Below are 15,423 nucleotides of genomic sequence, written 5' to 3'. Positions count from 1 at the left end.
ATCGCTGTCTTCCGATGGCACGGCAGGTAAAACTACCAACCGAGCAACTGGTCTGGTGTAAACACGTCCATTAACGTTCACATCAGCAGATCGGACAAGTCCATCATCACTACGATGAACCTTAATCACATGGCCTATTGGCCACAAGGCTCGAGGCAGCTGTGGATCTGCAACCATAATAACTGCCTTTTCCAGAAGTTCAGGAGGAGTTGACTGCCACTTCTGCCTTGCCTGTAAGCCAGGCAAGTATTCCCTGATGAATCTTGCCCAGAACTGATCAGCAAGAATCTGTGAGTGCCTCCAACGTCGCCGACTGAGGTTCTCTGTCTCAGAGTAGACCACCTGGGGTAGTGATCCATCAGGCCGCCCCATGAGGAGACTATTGGGTGTCACAGGGTCCACATCGGCTACGTCGGTGGAAACGTAGCCTAAGGGCTTTGCGTTAAGGATCAATTCAACCTCAAGCAGAACTGTACGGAGTACCTCCTCGTGAAGAGGTTGGGAACCCACACAGGTGCGCAGAGCTGTCTTCACTGAACGGATTTCCCTCTCCCATACACCTCCGAAATGTGGGGCTGCCGGGGGGTTGAACTGGAATCTGATCTTCTGACGGGCGAGCCTCCCTTGCAATGTCTCTGACATGTTGGCAAAGGCTTCTCTGAGTTCTCGTTCTCCCCCTTTGAAATTGGTCCCACAGTCAGACCATAACTCTGCCGGTGTCCCTCTTCTGGCTATGAATCGCCTCAGGGCCATGAGGAACGCATCCGCGTCTAAGCTACTTAGGAGATCAAGATGTACCGCCCTCGTCGTCATACACTTGAAAATGATTCCCCAGCGTTTCTCATGACGTCTTCCTACCTTCACAAACATAGGCCCGAAACAGTCAACACCGGTTGAGTAAAAGGCTGGTTTGTACAGTCTAAGCCGAGCAGCTGGAAGGTCAGCCATCTTGGGAACAGAGGGTTGTGCCCTCCAACGCTGACACTCAGGACAGGTTCGCTGGTGCTTGCGAATTGCCTCTCTTCCACGCAGTATCCAGTAAGACCTCCGCAGCTCCGCGAAGACCCGTTCGGGGCCTGGATGATGCAGATCAACATCATATTTCTTGATAAGCAGGCGTGTGAAAGGGTGTGAAGGATCCAAGACAATCGGATGCAATATAGGTCCGTCCAGACCTTCTAGGCGTCGCAACCGACCCCCTACTCTGATGAGGCCGGCTGAGGTATCCAGTTCAGGTGCCAGGGTAAGCAAGCGGCTTCTGGATGAGACAGGTTTTCTTTCTGAAAGCAATCTGCACTCCTCGGGAAATGACTCCTGTTGAGCCTGCCGGAGGATGGCCTGTTCAGCATTCTGATAGTCCTCAGCCCTAGATGGCGCAGTCGAGAGTCCCTGACCACAAAGCTCTTTAACAGTAACATCCAAGAGCTCCTGCCAAGTCTTGCACGCCATTCCATCCTGACAGGTAGGTGTGGAGGTGATAGAGGTTCCACAGAAGACTGTTTTCCGGAGCTCAAGTTCGTCATTACTGGGCTCGGAGCTCGGATTCTCTGGCCATGTGTCAGGACTGTTGAGCAGAAAGGGGGGTCCATTCGACCACCGATTAGGCACTTTGAGCTCGGCCAGAGCCTTCCCTCTCGTCAGGTCATCCGCTGGGTTACTCTCTGAGTCTATGTAGCGCCAGGTACAGTGTTCCGTCAACTCCTGTATCTCAGCTACCCTGGCTCCTACAAAAACCTTGTAGCGGCAGGACTGTGAGCTCAACCAGGTAAGAACAGTGGTCGAATCAGACCACAGGACTGTTCTTTCAATCGCTGAGGTGAGTTCCTTATTCAGGGTACTGGCCAGCTGCGCTGCCAGCAAAGCTCCACAGAGCTCGAGGCGGGGAATAGAGAGAGCTCGTTTGGGGGCTACCCGGGAGCGAGCTAGGATGAAGGTGAGGTGAACTTGCCCATCCTGTTCTACAGTCCTCATATAGGACACCGCTCCATAAGCTTTCTCAGAAGCATCCCCAAAAATGTGCACCTCACGAATGGCCCCCTTTAAGTTAGCACTGGCAGGAACATAGGCGCGTGGGAAGGTAAGGTGAGGTAAAAACTGAAGCTCCACCTCCCAGTCAGACCAAGCTTGCAGGAGGGTGGAGGGAAGATTCGAGTCGTCCCAACCATGCTTCTTATCCCATAACTGCCTGAGAAGGAGCTTGGCCCGAGTGGTGAAGGGTAACAGATAGCCCAAAGGGTCGTACTGTGAGGCTAGGACTCTATAGATGTTTCTGAGGGTTGGCACCTCATAGGACACGGGCCTGTGCTTATAACCCAAGGAGTCGGTATTCCAGTCCCAGCTGAGCCCGAGCGTGGTCTCTAGCGGGTTGGATTTGTCCTCGGCTAGCCACAGATCCAGACTCTGTGATCTAGCTTCTGGAGGCAAATGGCTCAGGACACTTGGATCATTACAAGCCCACTGACGTAGCTCGAAGCCAGCTGATTTCAGCAACTCTCTTAGCCGATCCACCAGATCTCTCGCTTCTTCCGGTGACCCAACACTCTGTAGGCAGTTGTCTACGTAGAAACACCTCTCGATGGAGAATCTCAGGCTGTCGTCAGGCTGTGTGTGCTCCATCACGTGATGCTGCAGGGCGAAGGTGGCGCAGCAGGGGCTTGAAGTTGTCCCAAATGGCAGGACCTGCCACTCGAAGATTTTAGGGGGTTCATCCACCTTTAAGTCCCGCCAAAGGAACTTCAACAGGGGCCGGTCTTCAGGGAGGAGCAGTACCTGATGGAACATCCCCTTGATGTCTCCACTCACAGCTATGGGGTGTTCACGAAACCTGACCAGCACCCCCAGCAGGGAAGCTCCAAGAGTAGGGCCAGGCAACAGGAACTGGTTCAGGGACTGTCCAAGGTATTTATGGGAACAGTTAAACACCAGGCGATTCTTCCCGTTATGACTGACAAGATGATGCGGTATGTACCAGTTCTCCTTGGGCGAAGTCTCATGCGTAACTTCCTTCACGGCTCCTGATTGGATCAGCTTCTGCATTTCTGCCCTGTAGGCATCAGCCCGACTGGGATCCTTTAACAGGCGCCTTTCTGTGCTTCGAAGCATGGGCATGACTGATTCCTTTGGTGCATTCAGTGGCGGCATCTGTGGGTGACGGAGTAGAGGTGTAGCATACCTGAAGACTCCATCGACCATCCTGCGAGTTGTTCTTGCCTCGAGCAGGGCCACAGCCTGCTGATCCTGTTTCGACCGAGTGACCTCTTTCTCGGATCGGTAAGGCACCACGTCCACCTGCCAGAGCCGCTCCACATGTTTGAGCAACTCGTCTGATTGGGCGGATGTATACAGGGATAGGACAGGCTGGGTCTGCCGCCCCATGAAAAGACTTGGCCCTTGAAGGGTCCAGCCAAGCCGGGTGTGGACTGCTGCTGGGCCTCCAGGTGGGCCGAGGCGGACTGGTTCTATGGGGGTGATCAGGTGTGGCTGGTCTGAACCAATGAGAAGCAGAGGCTTGGCTTCCTTCAGGGCAGGGACCGGGATCCCATGCAGGTATTTGTACTTCCTTCTCAGCTGGTCGATAGGATAAGTATGGTGAGCTAAGTTGAGACGATCAGCTGTAAACGCTCCATCAATCTTGTAGTAGGATCCGGGGTTGGTAGCAGCAGAGACGCTGAAGGATACGGTATGTCCATGAAGCATCTGAATATCTTGGCGGACGGTTCGTAATGGCAGGTCCTCCGGGATGCCTGCCAGACCAAGAGTCTTTGCAGCAGCAGGGAGCAGCATGGTCCTCTCTGAACCGTCATCAAGTATAGCATAGGTGTCTAGAGTCCGCTCTCCATGGCTCAAAAGCACAGGTACAATCTTCAGCATGACACGATTGCCAGCCCCATGGCGATCAAGGTAGAGTGAGCCCGAAGCCGAACTGGTTAGGCAGCTTTCCTCCTTTGCAGCCATGCCAGCGTTGTTTCCTTCTGTCCTGGCATTTACCTCGTGAAGAGCCAGCAGATGTTTACCCTGGCAGCGGCTGCAGGGTTTCTTTAGTGTGCACTGAGCAGCTAAATGAGTTCGGGCACAGCGCCAGCATCGTTTGTTGACCTGTATCCAGTCCTTTATTTCCTCTTTGGAGAGCTTGGCTACATCATCACATTGGCTGAAATAGTGTTCTGTGCTCTCACAGTAGGCACAGTAGGCTTTGTTCTTAACCTTCCCTCTAGCTCGACTCTCCTTCACTGGTGAAAAAGTGTGTTCTGATGGCCCCTTTCGGTTATGTAGGACTGTCACGGTTTGTCGGCCTGGACGGGCCTCAGCCTTTACACTGGTCCTTTCTCTACTGCTTCTTACACCTGCTTGGCCGTCAAATCCTTGACACCAGGACTCCTGACGGAGCCATGCAGATAGGTCGTACAGAGTGTAGGTGCTCCCGGGCTGTTTAAACTGGTGTCGACGAAAATCAGCTCTCTGTTCGGCAGGAAGCTTACTTATTAGTCGGGCAACGTGGGACCCACAGTTCAACTCCGCTTCTCCTTCCAGTCCTAATGTTTGTAACAGCCCAACTAGTGACTGCACCTGAAGGGAGAACCTTTGGAAGGCTACTGTGTCACCTCGCCTTATTTCAGGACCATCCAGGACACTTGCTATCTTTCTCAAGGCGAGCTGATGAGGTTGTCCAAATTTGTCGTGGAGGGCTGCCATGGTGTCAGTATAAGGCTTGGGTGAGTTCAGGTAAGCATCGGCAATAAGTCGAGCTTCATCTAGTTTGAGGTGGTCCACAAGTATCTGATACTTGAAGAGCTCAGTAGCATTAGGAGGGAGTAGGTTCTCTAAAGCCATGCGGAGCCTAGCAAACTCAGAGGGATCAGAATGAATGAACCTTGGAATGGTTGGTTTGGGCCCCCTGTACACTAGCTCAGCCGAAAGAGGAGCAGATGGGTTGCTGCCGTGCCCACTGGTTACTCCAGTGACAAGAGAGGGGGAACTGGCTGGAACAGGCTTGGTTGGGAGCAAACCTGTCTTACTTGGTGCCCAGCAGGGGGGTGGCACAGAGTGTTGTGGAGGGGCATGAAACGTGTTTCCATCCTTAACCACAGGGTCTTGATATAGGGTGCAGCGATGACTAGGCAGCGAAGGCTCACCAGCGAAATATGGTGTGCGGGGTAGAGGGTGGTACTGTACACCATCATCGGAGTATTGTTCGTCAACCTTCATTTGGGAGAATCCCGTGTGCAACTCTTCCATCGGTTCAGGCCATGGCGGTGGGTCAGGCCACACCTCCTCATCCTCCTCCTGTGGCATTGTCTCAGGGGTGGTGTATACCTCTCCTGAACCGCGCTTGGGGGGATGATTGGTGCTAGGCTGTGAGGCAGTCAGGTGAGCCATATCCTTCCTCAGCAGGTGAGCCACTTCAATCAGCTCTCTGAGGTCACTCTTTGCTTCCTTCAGTTCTCTGAGGCCCTCCTGTAAAACTTGCTGTGATTGGAGTAGCTGCTCTCTTTCAGCCTGCAAGGCTCTGAATTCTGTATGAAATGTGTGTATTGAAGACCCTAGCAAATTAGAAGTTGCAAATTCAGGTGAGAGGCTCCTATTAAGGTCCACATCTTGTTCACTTCTTCCCAGTGGAGGGGGTGTATTGTAATAGGCCCCATCCCTGTCGCTGTAGAGGGGTGGCGTATGACTATACTGAGGCTGAACTCTGTCGCTTCTTGTGTGAGGCTGTGGGGTATCCCACTGCAGCATTTCCCTAAAGAGGTGGCCTGTATAGTTAACATCAAAGTCCTCAAACCGGCTTGGTCGACGTGTATGGCGTTTAGGCCTTGCATCAGGACATGTCGCTCCATCTGGCTCCATTTTGATAGCTGCTATCCGGCTCGAAGGACCAATGTTGAGGAGTACTTGTGGTGAGGGCTAGTTCTTTTAGGTTCAGCAGCTAACAAGATGGTGTATCGGTCAGGATACAGGAAGGAGGACAACAGGCTTCCACTTTGCTGGATTGTCACCGCCAGCTGTTTTATTGCCACCTAGATGCTCAGTGTTGCCAGCAGTTTCCAGTCATGAACTTAACACTCGGAGCATCACGTGAAGGATGGCAACCAGGAACACAGCTTACGAGGTAACAGAACTAACACAGAAAAATCTCCTCTTCTCGAGTAGCATCGCGATACCCCCAACTTCTGCCTATGTCATTTCCTACGACTCCACCCCACACAATATTGCAGAACAGACATAAAATCCCAGAGCCTTTTATACAATCACTATGCACTTGTAATCTCCTTCGTCTGCCACTGCAGTGTTGGTGATGAGCAGAGATACATTCATGTTCTTCCCGTTCCATGATGGTTCAGCAAACCTGTAGCCTCGCTTTGGCCGGTTCAATTTCCCTCTCTTAAACTCCAACACGGGATCACCTTCGTCTTCTGGCGAGGTCAGTTTTTTCCAAGCGACCATACGAATATTTGGATCATTTACATCTGATGATGTTTTGACGACACACTCCAGCAGTGACTGTTGGCCATATTGTCCCACATTTTCAGCTTTGCATTCCACTTTCACAAATCCTGTAGAAAAAGAAAGTAAAAATAGATTTGAGGTTACATGAGTACCAAACACCATTCCATGCTTAAAGTTCTCAGATTATGAATAAACTTACCACTCTTGACTGCAGTAACACAGAGGGCAGTGAAAATGAATAAAAGAGTACCACCGGAGGCCATGATTATTTATCTGAAATGACAGTTAAAATGAGCAGGATCAGTTTGCAGCTGTTTTACATCAAAGGGATTTTTTTTGCTTTTTTACTAATCAAACAAGAGGGTGCAAAGTGCATTTAAGTATAACAAAGTGAAAGCTACTTTAGCTACTCCCTTAACCCAGAGGAGTCAGAGTATGTAACTCCACATATTGGATTTGACAGATTTTTGTAGCCAATGGTGCATCATGTCCTTGATGCACTCCCCAAGGGATTCAAAGCTGGACTCAAAACAGGGAAAATTGCGTATAAGGATATATTTAATCAATATTGATGCTCATTGGGGAAACAGCATCGGTCTTAAAAAACATTAGAGCCTCCTGCTATCGTAGCACAGAGGTCCAGTTGACATGAAGAAAGAAAATGCTCTCAGTTATGGAAACGGCCAGTGGGTTTATGTTCTGTTTGATGCATGGTGTACGTGTGTGTTTGCTGGCTGTTAATAAAGTTGCGCTCTCTCGGGGGGCGTGTTCATTCATCAAAAATGGCTGAAGGCTGATGTGTGTTTATTCCTCCTTAATCATTGTCAGTGCAGTTTACTATTGATGTCAGACTTCTCTGCCCATTTTCATACTTCTGCTGACGGGCTATGGGCCCAGATAACTACGACGTTTCTAAAGGAGTTAAAGTATTGCCACCGAGAGAAGCGTCGCAATGTACAGTGTACCCGTTGAGTATCAGTATACCATGCTAGCGCCATGAGTCGACGAGCCACTGAGTCAAACAGCTGCTGGTTTTGGCTAGTTTTTGATGGGGATGAAAAGAATTATGAACTGTGGGAGACAAAATTTGTGGGCCACCTGTGTTTGCAAGGACTAAGAGGCATTATTTTGAAGCAGCCTACCAACATGGAGGGAGAAGAAGACACCAAAAAATGCAGAGGTATACGCGGAGCTGATCCAGTTTCTGGATGATAAAAGCCTCGTATAATTAGTCTGTATACAGAACTGACTTCGCTCCAAAAGTCCAGCAGTGAGAGTTTGATTATGTTATAGAGCAGAGACAGCTATCACTGCCCTGAAAAATGCTGGTGAAACACTGAGTGATGGGTTATTGGTTTTGAAGGTACTGCCAGAATCATTCAAACCACTTGCTATTCATATTACTGCTGAACGAAATTGGCGCACACTCTTTGATATGGCCAGGTGTATGCTAATGGAGAAAGAGTTACCAAAGGAGTTGTGGACCTATGTAGTGCAAACAGCAGCTGAAGTGAGGAAGAGATGTTTTAACAGATGCAAAAAACAGACATCATATTTAATGCTGACAGGAAGAAGGACAAATCTGCAAAGATCTGGGTCAGTGTGTTATGCCTACAAGCAGAACAAGAGAAAACTAAACTCACGGTGTGAGAAAGGAATCTTTGTTGGATATGACAAAAACAGTTCAGACTATATGGTCTGCTACCCAAACAGTGGACAAGTACAGAAGCATTGACTCATGAAGTTTGAGACCAAAACAAGAGCAGAGAGACAAACACAACCTGACATAATGCCAGATGATGACATTGACTTTGAGATACAAAACAGGTCCAGCAGGACCAGAGAAATGACTGATGTGAGTACAGAACACACAGATACTCAGGATCAGCTGAAAAAGTCATTATATGGGCTAAAACAGTCAGGTAGAAATTGGGACAATGTGCTACATGAATATCTGAGGGAGAACAACTTTGTGCAGAATCCACTGACCATTGTGTTTACGCAAAGATGACAGAAAATAAGGTGATTTTGATCAAATGGGTAGATGACTTTATCATTCCTGCCAGTGACGGAAGTGAACTGTTTTGAAGAAAATCCTTGCAGCAAAATTCAAAATGAAGGATTTGAGTAAACTTGGACATTTCATTGGTATATATTTTGACCATGATGCTTACACAGCATGATAACTGTGTAAAAATGTAACAAAACAAAATGTAGAAAAAATACTTCAAATGTTCAACATGCAGGATTGCCAAGCTAGACTGACACCTTGTGAACAAAAACTGAACTACACTGATGGTGCAGAAAAGATGAATGATGTCAAAAGGTACAGAGTGGCAGTGGGTAGTGTGATCTACCATGCACAAGACCAGACTTGAGTTTTATACTCAGTAAACTGTCGCAGTATTTTAGTGAGCCAACTGAAGACCAGTGGACTACAGTAAAACATGTACTGAGATATCTGAAAGGGGCATCTGAGAAAGAACTGTGTTACAGGAAATGTAACAATGAAGAACTGAGGTTGTGGGCATACAGGGATGCTGATTGGACAGGTAATGTAACAGACAGACTTAGTACAACTGGATATTGTATAAGTATGGCTGTAAATGGTTCTTTGATTTTGTGGAAAACCGAAAAGCAACCTACTGTTGCATTATCTACCTGTGAAGATGAGTTCATGGCTTTATCTACAACCTCACAGGAGTGCCTGTACTTAACTCAACTGTTATGAGGTATTGATGAACAGAAATATGCGCCGTGAAAAGTTTAAAAAGATACATTGATGCATTGGCTAAGAATCCTGTAACAGATGTAAACATGTTGACATAAGGTATCACTTTGTAAGGTCAAATGTGAGTTAAGGAAAAATAACTTCAGATTATTGTAAAACAGATGAGATGGTAGCAGATGTAATGACAAAACCTATAAGAAAACCTAAGTTCTGAAGGTTTGAAAAATGTATGTTTGGACATTGTATACGAACATGTATGTTCATTCATCCAAAATGGCCGAAAGGTGATGTGTGTTCATTCCTCCCCAATCCTCGTCTGTGCAGTTTACTATTGATGTTGGACTTCTCTGTGTATTTTCATACTTCTGCTAACAGGTCCAAGGGATCTTCTGCGAAATGGGGGCGCTATTTTGAAGATCACTTAAGTTCATTGAATGGCGATTTGGTATCTTTTCATCTTTAAACCCAACCTCAGTATAAGCCACAGTGATCCTTTATAGCAGTGGTGGAGCGGGGGGTGGGGGGGGGGGGGGGGGTGGCTTACTGGGCTTAAGCCCGGGTTGTTTTTTCAGAAGCCCGGGGTCTTTTGGAGTGTAATTTTTTCATAGTTAGATGCCTGGTTGACAACTGTATAAAACAAAAACTACACACAATATTCGAAGCACATAGTGCACACTGTGGGAATTTACAACTGTGCGTAAATCCCCCCTAATATTGGTATGATCTGAGCTCAGACACTAAGCGACTGAGTGAGGGGGCGGGGCAGCTGCTGCCTGCGAGAGCGCTGTTGGAGAAACGCAGCCAGGCAGACAGAGGAGAACTGAAGTTTGACCAGGTACCAAAGCAAATCATTCGTACCAGTGGCGGAGCGGGGGGGTGGTTTACAGGGCTTAAGCCCGGGTTGTTTTTTCAGAAACCCGGGGTCTTTTGTATGTAATTTTTTCATAGTTAGATGCCTGGTTGACAACTGTATAAAACAAAAAACGACACACAATATTCGAAGCACATAGTGCACACTGTGGGAATTTATGACTGTGTGTAAATCCCCCCTAATATTGGTATGATCCCTCAGGCACTAAGCAGGGCAGCTGCTGCCTACAAGTGCGCTGTTGGAGAAATGGAGCTAGGCAGACAGAGGAGAACTGAAGTTTGACTAGATACCAAAGCAAATCATTCGTAGTCGCAGGAGCTTGCAAAGAAAAGCGTCTGGACTTCTTTAAGTTGCTTGAAGACGTTTCACCTCTCTGGCTGATTGGGTCCCACACCTTGGCTCAGGCGATTAGAGGATCATCAGGGGGTCCTTTTGTCCCTCTGTGGGGGGTCACTCCCACTAGGTTTATATCTGGGACTCTCCACCATTTGACCTTAGAACTGAAGAAGCTTCTCGGATGAGAGGTGAAACGTCTTCAAGCAACTTAAAGAAGTCCAGACGCTTTTCTTTGCAAGCTCCTTTGACTACGATGACCTGGATGACTGAGAACCTTCACAGACAAATCATTCGTACTGTACAAATAATGTAAACATGACGGTGTATCACGAAAGATTGATATCAAACTGATCACTTGACCCATATTACGTTACCGTACTTGCTCTTCAAGTGAATCAACAAATGGTGAAATGAAAAGCCGAACAACAACAATGCTGTTTCTTTAGAGAGTCTTAGCTTACATGTACGTTTATTTCATATTTTCAGTTGTTACCCTCCACGGCTAAATAAATCGGTTTCAGTAATGCACTGATATACAAGAATGGACATAAGTGGCTTCTTTCAAAGAAAAAACTCTGGTAGATGTTATTTTATATATTATGCTTTGTATGTTGTTCAGTATATTTCTATGCAAAACAAGAGGAACTTCAATACACAGCAGTATATTCACAGTTGAAACCAGATATTTACATGCACTTTATGGAAAACACAAGAACATTTTTTTTACTGTACAACATCAATTTAGACTAAACTTGTTTTGTTTTGGATAAATAAATATTGAATTAAATTTGAATTAGTTAAATGTGAGAATAAAAAGAGGGAACTGTCTATTTTAATCACTTTCATCAAATTTAGGAGTACATATACACTAAGTTTATTGTTAATTAATAAGAAAACTCCAGACGATTCCATTCTGAGCTGAAGAAGCTTCTGATAGGTTAGTAGAGTCCATGTGAGTAAATTGGTGGCACAGCTGTGGATGCATATAAGGCAAAACACAGAGCCTGTTTCTGTGACATGGGAAAATCAAGAGATGTCAACCAAAACACCAGGAAAATAATTGTGGAGCTCCATAAGTGTGGCTCAATTTTGAATACAATTTGGTGCCATTTGCAATTAAGAAACACAGATAGGTTCTCTTTTTACTCTTAAAGTTAACAAATATGTTTTTTATATTTATCAATCTAAAAAAAAACATTTAGTCTGATTTGATGTTAAAATTAAAAAAGTGTTTTTATCTGAAGAGTGTGTAAATATCTGGTTTCAAGTGTATATTTGATGATGTTGGTGTTTGGCTTTATTGTCAGCACAAAGAGGGAGAGAGGGGGACAGAGAGGGAGATGGAGAATGAGGACAGAACAGAGATGAACAAGAGCAGGTGAGACACACGTTAGTCAAATGGTTGTTTACCAAAAGTATCACCGTATCATAGGTCCTCATGTATCTCGTACCTAGTGTTTCTTTTTAGGTTTGTTATTTTTCAAATTCTATATTTATTAAGTTATGCAGGCTTGTTTGCACAACAAGGCTAAATAATTGTATAAACTTTTCTCAATCTAAATAGTGGACTTTGGTAGAATTAAAAAGTGTAGTGCAGGTCTATGATGATTTTTAGTGCTACTATCATCTAGTTCTGATTCTTGTTCTGTCTTGGTTAAGTCCTCAGTAGTCCTGATTTTGAACTGTTGTAGTCCTGTTTTAATTGCGGATCAGTTCTGGGTCTGGTTGAATTGGGGTTTAGTCCTCGTGTCTTGATACAGCCCCGACTTTGTTCTGCTGTGCTGCTTAATTAAAAAACTAGTTTAAAGTGTCCTGCATATGTGATATATATTTTTCCCTATATGAAGTCATTCTTTTTTGAACAAAACTCAAAACAGAGCCTATTAATCTTTCAGTCATTTCAGACCAAAAACAAATGTCCATTACAGAGGACATATATGAAAACCCAGAGTTAACCCTCAATTACCTGGATAAGACGAAATCCTGCTGCGTAATACAGGTCCCAGTGTGATCTCAGATGGCAGCGCAACTGACGCCTGTAGTTGGGAATTTTCTCTTTTTTGGTCCACTTCTTCACCCGCATGAAACTGATTGAACTGCCACGATCAACTCCCTGTTTTACATTTTCTGCCACTTCACCGGACTAAATCACGGATTTACACACACACAAGTCCCAAACACCTTTCCCGAGAGTAGGAATACGTTGGCGGCAGTCGATTATGGCGGCCAACCAAACCGGTTTGACAGGTTTCATACCTGTATGCATGCGTGTTCAGATATCTCCGGGGTTATCTGAGGTCATGGCGTGTCTCAACATTCAGTTATGCAGACATATGTGTTCTTAAAAGCAATTCTTTGTTTTTGCGTGGAGGAGTGGAAGCTGTTTTGTTTCACTGTGCACCTTAACAAAGCTGGAATGCTTTTTATTTACATGTAGTCAAAAGTGTTACTAATTGTGTTTTAATCACACTAATTTTGTGATTCTCACAATGTCTCAGCATGCAGTGATGCATGCATTTTATTTTAAAAACAGCACAAATGGGAATTTCTTCTGTACGGGTAATTTCAGCCTGTTCATTTAATCAAACCACTAGTTTTAATTTAACTAGTTTGTACGCATCTACTGGGGTTTCTTTCGCGGGGTGATACGATCATTATATTTAAAAATTGGGATTTCGGAATGTTGAACTAAGAGGGAGACAGAGCCAGCTAGGTTTTTATTTAACACAGTAGATGGTCGCAAATAACATTCAGGCCCTTTAGAAAAAAATACTGCAGTGATAGTTCTAAAACCAGGCGCACAGGCCCATAATAAGTCCAACTGGTGTTGGGGCACCAACACCAGTTGGACTTATTAAAGCAACAGCAGCAGCACACAGGCAGCATCAACAACAGGCTCAGAATGAGTTGGACAAGGAGATGCTTCAAGTGTTACAAGAATCTGACATAGATGTGCATGAGAAAGCTAAAAAATATGGTGATATTCTCCAAAGATACCTTACGCATGTAAGACAAGGTACCCGTGAAAAGAATGTATTGTCTTTATCACTACCCGAATAATTTAACAGGGATGCGCAAACCCAGCCGGCGGACACTCTGCCTGTTTATGGTGATGCAGGGGTGAGGGATTTTGCTGCGGAGAATGTTTTGACACACATACCTAAAAGGAGTAGGAGGAATGCAGAACTTGCCGTGAGCAGTAAGCCGTTCGCCAGACTTCATTTCTTACAATGACAAAGGTGAAATTGTTGTTGTTAAACACACCATCCCAGGTTCACATATTCATGATCTGATTAAAGCCATCACAACCACGCACACACCTTCTGAGGGTTTAAGATCTATGGGCTGGACAGAGTTTTTAAAGGCTGTTTCAGATTTAAACATACCGTTATCAGCCTTATCCAATACTGGCATAAGTAAGACCATCGCCATGTATAAAACCAATCACACACTGCCTGAAGACCCTAGTTTTTTTAAAACACGCCAAAAAAGAACACCCCTGGCGGACCACTGTGACATAGTACATAAAAAAAAAAAGAATAAAAAAAACAAATTAAAGGGGTGTCCTGTAGAGTGGTTAGATTTTTGAATTTAGACTTTTTTCTTATCACAGCTGAAATGTTTTTTTTTTAAATTTCTTTATTATATTTATATTTATATCTACTTGGGAAAATAATGTACAGCCGGGATAATTAACAAATCCTATGTCAGCTTCCCTGCTGTTTTTAGGTGGGGTTTGACTATGCTGACTCCGTTTTTAAACAGTGGTACTGTCATGGTCCGGAGTCTATGACTCTATGTTTATGTTAAGTTTATTATTATTCTGTGGTTTTGGTTATCTTGGGTTTTTGTACTCTCCTGTTTCACGTTTCATGTTCCTATGTCGGTGTCCCCCAGTCTGTGTTTAGTTGGTGTGTGTTGTGTTCAGTCGGTGTGTTTCCTGTTTTACTTTGAAGGTCTCTGTCTGATGTCAGTGTGTTCTGTTTACGTTTCCCCTGCCTTGTCAGCTGTGATGTCTTCTAGGTGTGTTCCCCTCCTGTTTCCCATCCCCTGATTACTGGTGTGTGTATTTATAGTGTGTGTTCCCTCGTCCTCGTTGCTGGTTCGTCTGCTTCTCTCCGTCCGTCTTCCCGTGTATTTTCCTGTGCCTCCCTGCATCTTCATTTCTGGTTAGTTTTGCCCAGTTTAGGTTTTCTTAGTTTCATGTTCACCCTCGCCATTTCTGTTTGTATCGACTTTTGTTTATTAAACTCACTTGCACCAGAGCTGCCGCTTCCTGGGTCCTACACTGAAAAAAATATGTTGTTGGATTTACTTAATTCAATGGTGGACATTTGTTGCACACAGATGTTTTGCTTTGGCAGCAACTTAAACAATTGAATTAAATTAACACAATTTATTCATGTTCAATAAACTTGTGCAATTTGTGTTGATAAAATGTGACTTAAACATGTTTTGATGAAGTAATTTGAGCTCTTGGAATATTTTAATCCTTCACAATTTTCTCACGTTATCCCAACACGATTCAATAACTTTTACCCAATACTACTTGGTCACTTAAATACTACATGTTATCTTCAAATTACATTTTGCTATTATATTCTAGTATCAAATACACAATTTTCAAATGGAGGCCTTATAACAGATTGTATTGTTCTCTTCCAAGATGGTTGCTGGCATCCACCAGTAACCTTTCAAAACAACATGTCTAATTTCACTGCAGTAGGTAAAGAATTAAACTGACATTACTCCTCTACTGAATCTATATAAATCAACAGTTAAATAATGTCAGTTCTTCCGTGTTCTCTGGAATCAATCACAGCAAAGAAATTGGACTGTTTCTTTTGAAAAATGTTGGGAAAGAACAATACAAAACATTCTATTTAAGGCCTCTGACATCAAGATTCAGTTAAACAACAATTATAACTAAACAATTTGAGGTAATGTTAGTTTCCATTAACATTAAATTAGGTTACTGAATTGGCAAACACCTTCCTATTAACACTACCCATTTTACCCCAATAACTAAAGAAATTAGCAC

The 15,423-nt window shown here is 44.8% G+C and overlaps 1 protein-coding gene across 2 annotated transcripts in view; it reads right to left on the bottom strand.

Moving 5' to 3' along the window:
• The window catches only part of LOC309708124 (tapasin-related protein-like), a 28,417-nt gene extending 15,805 nt beyond the window's left edge, over positions 1-12,612 (bottom strand). For both annotated transcript variants that reach the window (XM_082535901.1, XM_082535902.1), the window contains exons 1-3: positions 12,349-12,612; positions 6,644-6,717; positions 6,251-6,551 (exon numbers count right to left, since the gene is read on the bottom strand). In XM_082535901.1, the coding sequence (XP_082392027.1) occupies positions 6,251-6,551; positions 6,644-6,707 (365 nt within the window). In that variant the 5' untranslated portion in view covers positions 6,708-6,717; positions 12,349-12,612. The remainder of the gene's footprint in view (positions 1-6,250; positions 6,552-6,643; positions 6,718-12,348) is intronic.
• Positions 12,613-15,423: the final 2,811 nt, after the last annotated feature.

Source organism: Aulonocara stuartgranti, assembly GCF_965226115.1.
Source record: "Aulonocara stuartgranti genome assembly, chromosome: 6".
Classification (NCBI taxonomy): domain Eukaryota; kingdom Metazoa; phylum Chordata; class Actinopteri; order Cichliformes; family Cichlidae; genus Aulonocara; species Aulonocara stuartgranti.
This window is presented reverse-complemented; position numbering and strand designations above follow the sequence as displayed.